Source organism: Lineus longissimus, chromosome 12 (genome assembly GCF_910592395.1).
Source record: "Lineus longissimus chromosome 12, tnLinLong1.2, whole genome shotgun sequence".
NCBI lineage: Eukaryota > Metazoa > Nemertea > Pilidiophora > Heteronemertea > Lineidae > Lineus > Lineus longissimus.
In genome coordinates this window covers 16,611,623-16,624,977 of record NC_088319.1, presented here as the reverse complement: position 1 = coordinate 16,624,977, position 13,355 = coordinate 16,611,623, and the positions used below count along the sequence as shown (strand labels likewise).

Here is a 13,355-nt window from a genome sequence, read left to right as displayed (position 1 = left end):
AGCTTCCTACACTTGACCAAACCACAGTAGCCAGAATTCACACTGTCTACCAAAAGAAGAGCAGGCAGAGACACCAAATCTTTCAAGACTGTGCTCTGTAGGAAGCACAGTAGAGAACAACCTGACCAGAGAATCCAGATGTGTGGAACGGGGGAAGACTTGAGGCCACAACCTGATTCGTGACAGTAACAGACCTAAGAATTCGATGCTCTCGTTAAATGTTGAGAAGAAGAAGGTCCTTACTACCAATAACAAAGAAAAAGTAACCACCATTACTCATGAACTGCTTTCAACCAATCTTGCCACTGAGCAGCATCTTTACAACTAAAGCAATCATGAAATCATTCATTTGGTGACTGATCCTTATTGAATTGGATGTGAACCATGGCATCAATCACTGAAGCACGTCTAATCTACTATCGATAGTAAAAGCACTAAAAACTCTCAAGCAGTGCTCAATTCGTTCCAGCGGTTCTCGCATCTTCGTTTACACACTCTAAGATGAATCCTCTGTACGTTTAGGTTGAGCAATTTGCTGAAGAATGTATCCGCGAATGCACATCAGTTGTGAATTTATGTTGGATCTATTTGTGAGGATATGAGCGCGTCTGAGCTTGCTAAAGGTAACAGGCTTAGTATTGTATCTTCAGGCTGTTAAACCACCAATGTATATGGATGATGCTACGTGACTCTACGTGTTATCCTCTTCTCTACTCTTCACACAAGATGGTAATGCCGTTCAGCCTTACATCTCAACCTTGACAGCTAATCCATATAATTCAACCAGTTCTATTGAATTAAACCTGATTGGCTTTTAAACGCGGTCATCGCATGATTCAGTGACTGCCAACTTGGTTGATGCGCAACGCTAGCTCAGCTGAGCTACTGGAAAGGCTAAAGTAGCGTCTCGAAGAAATGACATGCGTTCAAGTAATCTTTGAGCATGGGTCCAATTTGAAATATTAAGATATTTCATGAAAAAGTTTATCTTGATATCTTTGACTGTACAAACAATGTTCTTATTAATTGTATCATGAAAACCTTGCTTTCTTTGACCGGCCTTTATGCTTGCTTACGTGGCCAGAAAAAAGCTATATTGAATGTGACATTTGTTGGAAGCAACCCTCTGTCATCTTATGTCATCATGCCGATAAGAAAGAACCCACCATTAGGTTCACCAGCAATATTTGCTGGTGGCTTTTTCAGGGTTCATTTGATGTCTTGTCGTTTGTCGTGGAAGTTTTCTGTAGTCAGACAGCAAAAACAACAAGTCATTAGCTTTCTTACAACATCATTGTTCTTGCGTGTTCCTTTCTGGTGGGCGCTATTTGATGTGTTAGCAATCTGATGGTTGTACCATTCTGTGATCTAACGCTATCAAACGATGGTCGGTTCCATCCAGAATGACAAGAACGATGTACATAGCTGTATGATGATGTATGAGTGGCTCTGGCGTGGTTACGCCGAACCAGCTCTGCTATACGAGCAAGCTACTTACTTCTTTCTGCATTCAAACGATCGCCGCATGAGCTAGTTTGATGAGGTTAATTGAATGGTTGATGGTGAATACTGCCGTGTCCAAGAGAATAATGGTCAAAATCAAGCTAAGGCACATGTGGGAGGACACTTTGATGTAGCATTCAGCAGGATTTCTGTTGAAGTTTAGATTTCACAGAGCTTCCCTCAGCAGAATCATGTTTAACCGAGAGCGAGTCTCAAGCTCACGTTACAAAGAAAGCAGCCACTTTACTGCTCGTTCAATCCGATACCATCTGCCACAGTTGAACCATCTTTACTCAATAATTACTCGAAGATAGTCTCAATTCAGTCGTGAAATTAAACAACGAAAAAACCTCAATCCATTCATGAAATCTACCGATAAAAAACGAGAAGTGAGTTTATCCAAATATCGTTAATTGTGAACAAATTTTAGGTGAAGTTTACCTGGCTTGTGAAAGTAGGCAAATAATTTGATTTCATCTTTCGGTGCATTTGAAGACTTCCAATCCCGCAGGATTACACTTTTGTAAGGGCAAACAGAAAGCATCCCTTTGAGGGGGCATTCAGGCGAAGGGATAATTCGCCATGACAACATTTGGATTCTTGAGATTGGTTGCTTTCGGCATTGGGATTTATTAAGGAATTCGAGTTCTGAACATGCTTTGAGAAAGATGGAAAACCGAAAAGTTTGCAAAGTTGTAAAGCATTTTACCTCAGACGTCCAATATTATCATCTTGTTTTTTGGGTCAAATTGGTAATCATGTGTTCCCCTTCTCTCTTTTCAGTGGAAAGAGGCTAGTTACAACATGGCCACCGATATGGTTAAAGTCTACGCCGTCTGTGACGTATCAAAACAAAATGTCAACAACTGGTTACGCACACCCTACATTCCTGGTGGTGTTGCACAGAGACTGTACATTGAGATGAAATTCACCATGCGTGAGTGCACGCGGTACCCAAGCCCGGACAATCTCCAACAGTGCAAAGAAACGTTTCATTTAATGTACTACGAAGCAGAATCGGACTTCGCAAATGAAATGATGCCGACCTGGGACACAAGGACATACAGGCACATCGACGCTGTGGCGGCAGATTATAAATTCTCCGACACAAATGACGCAAAAATAAACACAGAAACGCGTAGTATAATGTTGTCGCGGATGCGCAAGGGAGTATATTTCGCATTCCAAGACACTGGAGCCTGCACGTCCTTGATCGCAGTTCGAATCTACTACATCTTCTGCCCAGAGATTACGATCAATTTCGCTACGTTTCCTGACACACCGACTGGACCTGAGCCAGCTTCAATTGAACAGACATCGGGGCAATGTGTCGCTAATGGCGCCATGTTTACGCAGCCCTCGTACCTATGCAAGGCCGATGGCACGTGGTATTTGAATTCTGGCCGATGTCAGTGCATGGCCGGCTACCAACCAGAGACACCCCAGAGTGACCGCGCATGTATTGGTAAGTACAGAACCATCTTTTTTAGTGTTGGCAATGTCCTGAATGGGTTAAAATTATTGATTGATTCATGAGCATCTATAAATTGCGGCTATATTGCCCCAATTACTAAATTCCATGACTGTACAGATCAGAGCCAATAATGGCTACCCTAAGGGTACGAAACCCGCCGTCACCAAGAAAATCCAATAGGTGACGCAATCGGGCAATCTAATTGGGTAAATATTACCCAATCGGATCATTGCATCTAAGTGCCCTCTCATTGCCAATATCGCTGGTGCAGTATTCCCTTAATCTATGGATGACTCAACCTACTTGACTGGTCAAGTTTTCAGAGTCCCTCTTTCGTTTCTTGGTTATTGAATCATAAATTCCATTTCGTTGCGTAACCTTCCCGTGATCCCCTGTGACGGTTTCATATCGTTCGGAATTATGCCGAATATGATGGAATGATTCGTGTTCATCTGGCGGGATGATCTTGATCCCTGATCTCGATGAGGGTCTTAAAATGTGATCGATTTCTACTCAATGTGAGAACAAATATGACAAAGTCTCAAATTGATCTCATCTCGAGTTTAGCCAAAAAGCCTGCTGTACATTCGTCTATCATGTACAAGTGGCTTTGTCAAACTGAGAGTGAAACTGAATCGGATTGTGTGTCACTCTAACTATGCTAAAATAGCCTATCGATTTTGTGTCAGAATCACCTTTCAGTGTACCAATCATTGAGGTAAAGCAAGGGTGGGATCGCTTCACATTTGAACGGATTGAATGGGGATTAAAAATCAATAACAAATCTTTCAAACTGGTCCCTGGTGATCATGGCGCTGAATCAGCGATTACTACACAATAACTGCATCTATCATTGAGATTGTTACGAGATCAGGGCAAATTCCACGGAATGAAAATGTCAACAGCCATATATGTGATGTCATCATAACATTCCTTAAGCCTGCTTTGTCATCATTCTTTTTTTTACAACTTTGGTATGTTTATAATTTCCTGATAATATGGCACTGTCACATGTCATTTCAAGTGATTAAAAGTGGCCATTTTGATTTCCAAGATGGCCACCAAAATCCAAAATGGCCACCAGTTACAATCACATTGTTTTCTTATACTCCCTGTAGACCGTATTAAAACACATGATCTTGTATCGAAAAATGCAAATTTGCTGAAAAATACATGATCAAATTTCCGGCGCTGTAATTGAAATTCACGACAAACTTCGCCGAACGTGTTCTGTCATGAAACGTCGTTATCATAGAGATAAACCATACGTTTGATCTCGCATAATTAAATCACACATTTGATCGTTGACTTGGGGGTGAGGCGATTGTTAGCATCTTGGGGGGCTAGCAACGTTTGATGTTATGGGTAAATAGTTTATAACTTATCATTGATATTCTTTTGTGGTTTTCATACAGTTTTGCTCCAAAAGATTCTGCAAAGGACAATGTTTGGATAACTGACTTTAGACTTGTGACTTTTGCACACAAGTCTCCCAAAGGCTAATCCCTTGCGCAATTCTAATGCATGAAAACTGCAATTTTGCTCAGTGTTTTACAAACTTTCTCGCCTTTGTAAATGCAAGACTACAATTTGCTTAAGCTTCTGTGCACAAGGGATGTGGTACAATGATAAAGTGTTTGTTTAGGAAAGGTTATGTAGAAACCAATTTCATGGTTCACGTCCCAATAATTGCACAGCGAACGCACCAATCTCGTCAGAATTGCAAATCATTTCAATATCGCACTGTTTTTAATTTCATCGTGCTCAAAAATCATCTTGTCGGAAAGTTCAAGTGCTGTGTGAAATTTCTAATTCTGTTTCTCACATGTGAAATCTCTTGGGCGTATCTGGTAAAAAGCTTACTCCTGATTTGGTTCAAGTTAGGTTAGGTGAAGTTTTGATGAAGTTTAAGTCCATGGGGTCTGATAAAGGACGTGTCTTTGGAATGATACAACCAGGGACATAAGACGATTATGGAGGAAAAGTCTGGAGAAAAGGCGCTGATAAAGAGGAGAGTCATCTTCCCTTTCAATTAAATTAACTCAAATATGATTCACCCTAACAGTACGTGATGGTAATGGTGCCATGGTACTGTGTGGGCAAACAACTTGGGGCAGACATTAACTTTTTATGGCTTTTTCGCCTCAGACAATTATCCCATTTGCGTCAAAATACATAAACACAATAAATAATCTTTCTTCATGGGTAAACAAGTGAAGTCTAATGCACTGTCATAACTCGGTAGCGCCACCGTCCATCATGGCACCTAACATGCCGCCCCCGTCAATCTCCGAAACCATTACAGCAGAAATGGCTTCAGACAGCAACAGCTGCTGGGGAAAAAAGTTACGGAGATATCGCCAGCAATATATAGGAACATAGTTTTTTGTATTCATTACAGGGTAAGAGAAAAACTGGTGGCTCTTTGCAGCAGATGTTTTTAGATTAGACGTAAAGTGGCGATCTTGGCCATTGGAACAACATGGCTAAACGATATCTGTTTGGTAATAGTAACATGGGTGTGATAGCAGTGATAGCCGGGTAAGAGAGAAATTGGAAGTGTTCTTCAACAACAGATGTTTGTGAAGCAGATGCTGATTCTTTAAACTCGTGTGGTTGAAATGCCTTGCTTCTTCCACCTACTGCAGGCGTGGATCCAGAGGGGCACACACCACCCCGACGTATGGATCGGCATCTTTCTGACCATCTTCTCAAGCTCTTTCACACTCATGAGCAGAATACGTTTGACGCCCAACATTTCTTGCCTGATGGTATTACCTATAATGATTTCTCAGGAAGGTGCAAGTTAAGCTAAATAATCAAAACTGCTTACATTTGCTTCATATGTTATGTGAGTCACTATGAAAGTTACACCTTGGGTTAGAAAGTCGCTCAAGGGGTTGTTTGGTAAATAAACATAAAGTTATTACAAATAAGTTTGTTTGTTACCCTTGGCACTGTACCTTTGCCGATTGCTGCTTGATTTGGCTCATTACGAGATCAATTACTGAAACATCTGGTGCATCCTTAGGCAAGGTGTTTTACCATGCCTTTCATTACAGGATGCATGGGGTAGATCATCTTCCTTTGTGTCCTGAGGCTAAGTACTTGGCCATATTGGCCCAGTTCTCAAGGTAAAGCAATACCAAATCTTGCGAGATGCCGCTTTGAAACCAGTACACCCACTTCGACTATAACGCTGTACATTCTCATATATCTTAAGCAGGCACACCGTAGTAATTACCGGACTAATGAATTGAGACCCGACCTATTTCTCAATAAATTGTTTACAGGGCCAGATTACTGACCAATCGATGTTAGCAATATACCTCGAAGGTTATTAGTGATACTACTGACCATATGGCATATATGTAAGTCACTTTATTCCCAATGAGTAAGTGACTTATGTGACACTATGAATATTTATGACCGGCTTCATGTCCAAGCGATATTAAATCAATGTTTTTATTCAGGGTAACCTGGCCAGTTGGTCATTGTGTGTTATACGTAGAGTTAAACTGGATGCTATACACTATAGTCCATTTCATGGCGGATAATGTTCACGGCGAACATTAACCCGTGATTTCCTCAGGATGGCATGATAATGGATGAAATGACTGCAAACTAATACTGATGCCAGTAACTCAACTATTATGATAAAACATTCGTCAAAGTTGTCGTCACTGTCATGTGCCTCCACCTGAGCTAAGAAATTGGAACTATACTTTGAATAAAATCAAAAATATCGCCCGTTTTTAGGGCGGGGGACGACTTAAAGCTGGAACCCCAAACCAGCTACCGCAGATCCGTCATTCATCATGTCTAAGCAAGTATGAACCTGGTTTAATCATGCGGCTTATCTTACTATACATATGCAGTTAAGTTGTTTATATACCACCCAAATTCGGCCCGCATTGCTCCCATGGGTACGTCGTCTGTTCGTTTCTTGTAGTGCCGATGGTCCACGGCAGGGGAGCTACAGGGAGGGAATGGCCCAGAACCTGGTATGTACACAACAGGGGAGCTGGGGAGGAAGGACTTTCGTTTAAACTGACCAGGCCCTGGTATAACTGTCCTAAATGTCTGGTCCAGAGTAGTCTCTTTATGTAATTAAGAGTGACTTTGATCTCCTGCTCTCCTCAGTCAGATGGACAGCTACACAAAAATAGAATCCTGGAGAAAAGACAACCTGGATCATTGATCCCATACATGTTGCTGTGGCACATGCCTATCTTCTTCATATATCAAAAAGTGGTTACTCTTAGTAGCTATGTAGGACATGCTACTGACGAGCTGAGAGCGCTGGTAGTGAGTGCTGAAAGCTTGAAAATGGCTTGGAGGTTTGCTTCTCCGCCAATCACCTGCTCATCATATAGTAGAAACTTGGGGAACATTTGCAGACTAATGGAACTCAATATGTACCTGTGTCAGGGGTATTAACCAAACTCGAACATGATGATAGAGAAAGTAATGGGGACAGTAGAGTTATATCTTTGAATAGAAGGAGAGTGACTCCGTGATCTTGATCTAAGACGACCCCCTCCACTCGATATCAAACCAATAAAGGTTATTTCGGCTAATCAGTACATCATCAGCGCTAACTCCATCACCCAGTAGGAAGTTTACGACGGCAAATCCGCACCATTATTGCCAGATCATTCCGAGGGCGTGGGATCAATTGACATTAGGAATAGTACACATCGTAATAATGGATATCACAGTCTATAATGGAATCGCAATGAGGTCATCTAGGACAGACATTTTGTTGTCCCGGCATGCATTTCATATGACGCATATCACTGGCAGATAATTGATATACAGATCTTAGTAGAATGTTGATGCATCCCAGAGTGGTCTGACTTTTGGGTTTTCAAGATGGCTGGTGTTAGCCAACAGGTTCTCATCATTTGAAAACTTCTGTCAACTTGTAGGAATGTTAATTTTTCATCTGTAAATGACAAAGTCAATAGAAGATGACATGGTCAACAAGTTTGATTAATTCTGCATGAAACACCCCAGCGAATCCGGCATTTCTTACAAGTTCTACCCCAACCCCTCGACATATTATTTGCTTAGGTTATCTTCAAGAGCGGTCACCAATATACATTCCTAAAAATGAATTCATCCATCAAGCAATACTCCCTGTGGTAGATGTTGTTATCCGTCCGTTATTTCTTGTCATTTTCAATAACGGTCAGCAGCATCAGTTGCTTTCTTCCAAACACCGAGAGTGAAAAAAGAATTCATCTTCAGGGAAATATTCCTGTTTGTTGTGATTTCTCATTCCTCAGATATTGCCATGGGTAAACAATCTTGATGTACCATGAATAACTATCTTGGTATCTGCTGGTTTGACCTATGTAACTTTATCCCACTTCTGTCAGTGTTTTGTCTAACGTAACGTAATGAATTTCTCGACGAAGATGAAAGTTGGAAGAATAATGACAAAAGTGTCAATCGCTTGACAGATTTCTACACCTGGCAGAACCGGTAACGTTTCTGTACAATTAAGTGACGATGTTAAACAACACCGCTACCATGGTAACCGGACCTCTTTCATATTAAATGCTAACATTGATTACAATTGTAGTTTTAATCGCTTCATCACATCAGCTCTTTGTTAAGGAAATATTTATCTTTCCGTTTTCTTGGTTTTGGATTACCTCCAATTACAGTGGACGATTTGATCTAATTTAAATCAGGGTTGCTATGGTAACCGCGATCGGCCAAACTCGATTTTCCCCAATCCTGGCCTGAGCCAATACGATGAGATCTGACAGATGAGATTAGCTTTAATCTTAAAAACAACACTAAAAGGACGAACATTAACCCATTGTTGTTAGCCCATTATGGGAGACTTTTAGACAGTGGTCAATCAGACATGGACAAGCATTAGAAAACGAGATAATTTCATTTACAGGGACAAATATTGCTTGATTATTTGTCCTCTTTTGCCCGCACAGCCACTAATTAGACACTAATTACATGCATCATTACTGCTCGAATGAGATAATTGGTAGGTATCGATGTCTGTGATACAAATGCATGGATATCGATGGCAAATCGTTTTGTCGCTGTGAGTGTTTACAAGTCAGAAAGGAGAAAACCATTGGTTGAGACAAGCAGCTTTTGCTCACAATCATTGTTTACAAGATGATCGAATAAAACATGTCTACATATCAGACACATGAATAGTGTTGTGTGAAATTTGACCCAGTTTTCTAAACTAGAGATTCCTTTAACACCCTTGACACGATTTGAGTACGCCAAAGGAATCTCAAGCCGAACATTGGAATTCATTGAACCCTCTAGCAATGATGACTCCTGCAAAAGAGAAATGAAATTCTGTTATAAAATGGATAAACTGTTTTACTGGCCATCTTTTTGATCAATCATTCTCATAACCAGGGGCATTCCCATCTCCATGAAATGAACATACCATTACAATCATGTCACCTTAACTTGGGAAGTAATTGATAACCATGCACATGCAGTGCAGTACATCAAATGTACAGGACATTGGTCTAACACTCTGAAACACACTTTCAGTTTGATTCCAGTGCAAGTTTACACATATCGTCTGTGCATGAAATGTACATAAAATCTTGAGTTATACATTGAAATCAACTTGAAATTTCATGTCACTATAAGTTGGTTATGGATTCATGTCTTGTTCTTTAAGCATTGTACATCAAATTGTTTCAAACACAACTCAAAATACCCTCAACCGATTATAAAGTAAGCTTCTTTCGTTCCAAGTTTTTCTTCTTTCGCACACTAATCTAATAAGATACACAAACAAATTATTTAATTATTTGAAGACTTAGAAGTTTCTGTATGAATCACTACAATAAAGCATTAGACAATTATCCATGTTATTATGGTGAGGTGTCTAACGAGAGAATAACGAAAAAATGATAAGAAAATGCGGAGATTGGATAAAGACTTGAGATGGATGATGACAAAGAAGTGCTGGAATATAATTCAGTTTTGGATAATTAGGTAATCAGTGACATGTAATTAACTGAGTTGTTAATTAGTAAGTCTGTCTCAGTGATGTCATCATTTTCTCTGTGCCTTGATATGGTAGTAAGAATAGCTGAGACGAGCTGCTGCAACATTGGCATCGACAATTCCGGTTCTATCCAGGCTTCCAGGTGCTGCTGAGCTCTAGAGAAAGTTTGGGGTTCTCCCTACACTACTCATCTTCTTGCCCATTGTTAAAGCCTCATCTTTCTCTTTATCTCAAACAAAAACAAACAAAAAATTCGACTCGTTGTCACTAAAATAGACATTTACGTTCCCTCCTGTGGGAATCATTTGTGATGAACACAACATCAGCAGCCCTTGGGTGATATAAAATCTACCCCAGGCCACCTGCGCTCCTGCCTGATTACGAAAAACATCCCAGTACGAATCAGTCGTTTCATTTATTGCTTTGTTTTCACGACGGTTTATTGCGTATTGATGCACACAAAGCAGCCCTCGAGCAACCCCGGAAGGCTTTGGCTTGTTTTAACGTCTTGCATTACGCCAAGATTCACGAGTTACCGACCTTTATGACTTTCAAAGCAGCAGTGCCCACACCTCGAGTGTCCTGGCCTCGGGGCAGACATGCGCCAGCCCCGTAGCAAGACGGAGCAGAATCTGTGCAGTCTGTCCCTTTTTAACAAGAACAGAACGATATGCTCATCTGAGCCAGTTTCGATACAGAACTTTCGTCAACTTGGTGGATCGCCGAGGAATCCATGACAATCACCTCACTTGGATCGACCTGTGACGTTTTTAGAAGGGATTAAGCTCATCTTGGGATGAAGGGTCCTCTGACTTTTCATTGGTAAGAAGGAGACTCATCATCTGTTCCCAAACCAGAAGCCACAGATCATGCAACTCATCTCGAGGTCATTAAAATCTCTCTTGTGGCTCATGACCGCCACCTGTAAAATGATATGTATCGGAATCGACAACCACTTGCTGCAAAGTGAAGACATTGGCGTAAATGGACACCTATCCGGCCAAAATGGGAAATCAACTCATTGACGCCACTGATATAATAGCAACGTGAGTCACCGGTTCCAACCACCTTGCTGATTCACGACAATAAAACCACAGGTTCATTCTCCCGAGCCGAGTCGATCATCGCTTTCACCGACTCATTCAATTGTTGATTGCCGGTTCCATTCTTACGAGATCGCTCTCCCAAGTACATTGATCCACCAGACTCTGCACTCTGATTCGACCAACTACAAATCATGAATCTCAATTCTCAACCAATCTATTGGAATCATTATTGACTTGTATAGCGCAGAACTCAGCATGGCATCCCATGAAACCAGATGTTGCTTCTCGCTCTCGCTTTCATTTAGATGTTTTTGCAGAATGACTGGACTCAGTAAAACTTCATCTGTTCAGCTTCCGTGATATACGAATCTCGTTGCATACCATTTGTTGGTTGTGCGAAGCAATGATAAGAGCAAATTTTACGTACTATATTTAAAAAATGGCATCAAAGGTAGATGTTCATACCTCCGTTTTGTAGTGGACAGCATGGATGATAGATCATGCCTTGAAGCATCAACTACTCTTTCGATCAGTCATATCTATGAGTTAAAATGGGAATAGTTGTCATCCACTTTAATACTGACGGCAGAGTTTCAGCAGAACGATCTGGAGAACCTCAACAAAAGCTTCTGTTGAAGTATTTAGACTTAAAGTGGTAAACAGCTTTCAAGATCATGAACAGACTTGAGATAGAAGAAAGGATGGATAGTCTAACAGCAGTTCTGTTTCTGTTTTGTTTAAAAGAGATAATGGGTAGCCTACTGATGACGTCTGTAAGAATATCTGATGAAAAGAGAAAAACTAAAGCATATTCAGAGTAAGGTACAGACTCTACCCAACAGACGTTTAGCAAGTCATCGAAGTCGTCAAAAGAAGGAGTGCATCATCCAAGTGCACTGCAACAAGTACGTGAGGTAGGACAATTCATCTGAAGCATGGAATACTTCAAGCACTGCAACAAGTTATTCTACATGCAGAACTCGTCTGCTATTGGTAGCCAATGATTGCATTGTCTTCGTTTCCGGAACATTTGCATAGAGGAAGGTACATTTGCATACAGCAATGTGTAAAGGTCATGAAATCGACAAAGTAATCACCGTCTCTTGGGATGTACATGCAGCAACAAGTAATGACAACAGCAAAGAATACCACTCGTGAATCTGGCTGCATGCGACAGCTGATGAAGCTGTTCATTCAGCATATTCTAATCATTACGTTCATGGCTTCTGCACACAGTCAACATAGATCACCTTGATGTGCTCTCCATGAAGGCAATCAGTATCCGTGCGTCGAATACAAATACAGCGCTTCGCATGTCTCCCTAGCTTCAGCCCAGCCGATCCTGGCCTAATCCAGATCATATTGGAAGGCACAGTGATTGGTTCACTTGATTAGATTGTCGCGGGCCGACATCCAGTGTGCACGGCGAGCAAACTTGTTGATTTGGTAGGACATTTGTAATCAGGCGAGCAGGTAGTTGCCGCAATCTGTGTTATGGGGTCTGGTAGTTGATTGGTTTTGGGGATTGTTTTCTAGACAGTACTGGAGGCAGATTGCGTATCACTGGGTGTCCTATGAGCCGAATGTCATCTGGCCGAGGCTAACCCTCTCTTCCAAACAGGCATTGCCTTCTTCTCTGTGGTCTTGGAAGTGTAGAGTGTACAGCCATATTGGTGCAGTATCTCTGACTTCAGCCTCCAGCAATCACCTCATTGGTGCCAACCTGCGCTGAAAGTAGCTGGTGTCGAATGCTGCTGATCTTTAGTAGCATTGGCGCTCTTCCCTTCCGATTCGACCATCTGATGTCCTTTTGATACCAAACCAGTTTTGTCCAGGAACAAAGCAAAGATATTCAAAGAATCAAACATCGCTTTTGATATACATCAGTAAGGCTTTCGCTTGGGATTATTGAATTTTAGATCTAAGTCGTATAACAAAAACACCTTTTCCAATTTCCATTGTCAAGTTCTTCTCACTACAAACATGCAAGAGATTCAGAGATGACAACCGTTTGTGAATTCTGATGCCCGCCTTTGGAATACTTAAAGGTTTTTGAAGAGGGATTAGTGATGAAAGAGAGTGCTTATCAATGACACTGAAAGTTTCAACAGGTGAAACTGAAAACACATCATTTGGTGTCACACAAGGTTAGCAGCAGTCGAATTTGAAAGAGTGCCGTTCCTAGCTCCTACTAGCGATACTACATTTGAGAGAAGGCCATTTTATCAAAAGTATACAGGGAAGGCAGTGGTTTGAATAGCGATACTGCGATATCGTCTAAGCTGTCCAGATCCCTTGTTTCCTCTGTAGATGAAGA

General features: G+C 41.1%; 1 protein-coding gene across 4 annotated transcripts in view; it reads left to right on the top strand.

The window, feature by feature from the left end:
* Window positions 1-13,355, top strand: part of LOC135497316 (ephrin type-B receptor 1-B-like) — a 99,775-nt gene that overhangs the window by 56,066 nt on the left and 30,354 nt on the right. For all 4 annotated transcript variants that reach the window (XM_064787122.1, XM_064787121.1, XM_064787119.1 and 1 more), the window contains exon 3: window positions 2,287-2,968. In XM_064787122.1, coding sequence (XP_064643192.1) covers window positions 2,287-2,968 — 682 coding nt within the window. The remainder of the gene's footprint in view (window positions 1-2,286; window positions 2,969-13,355) is intronic.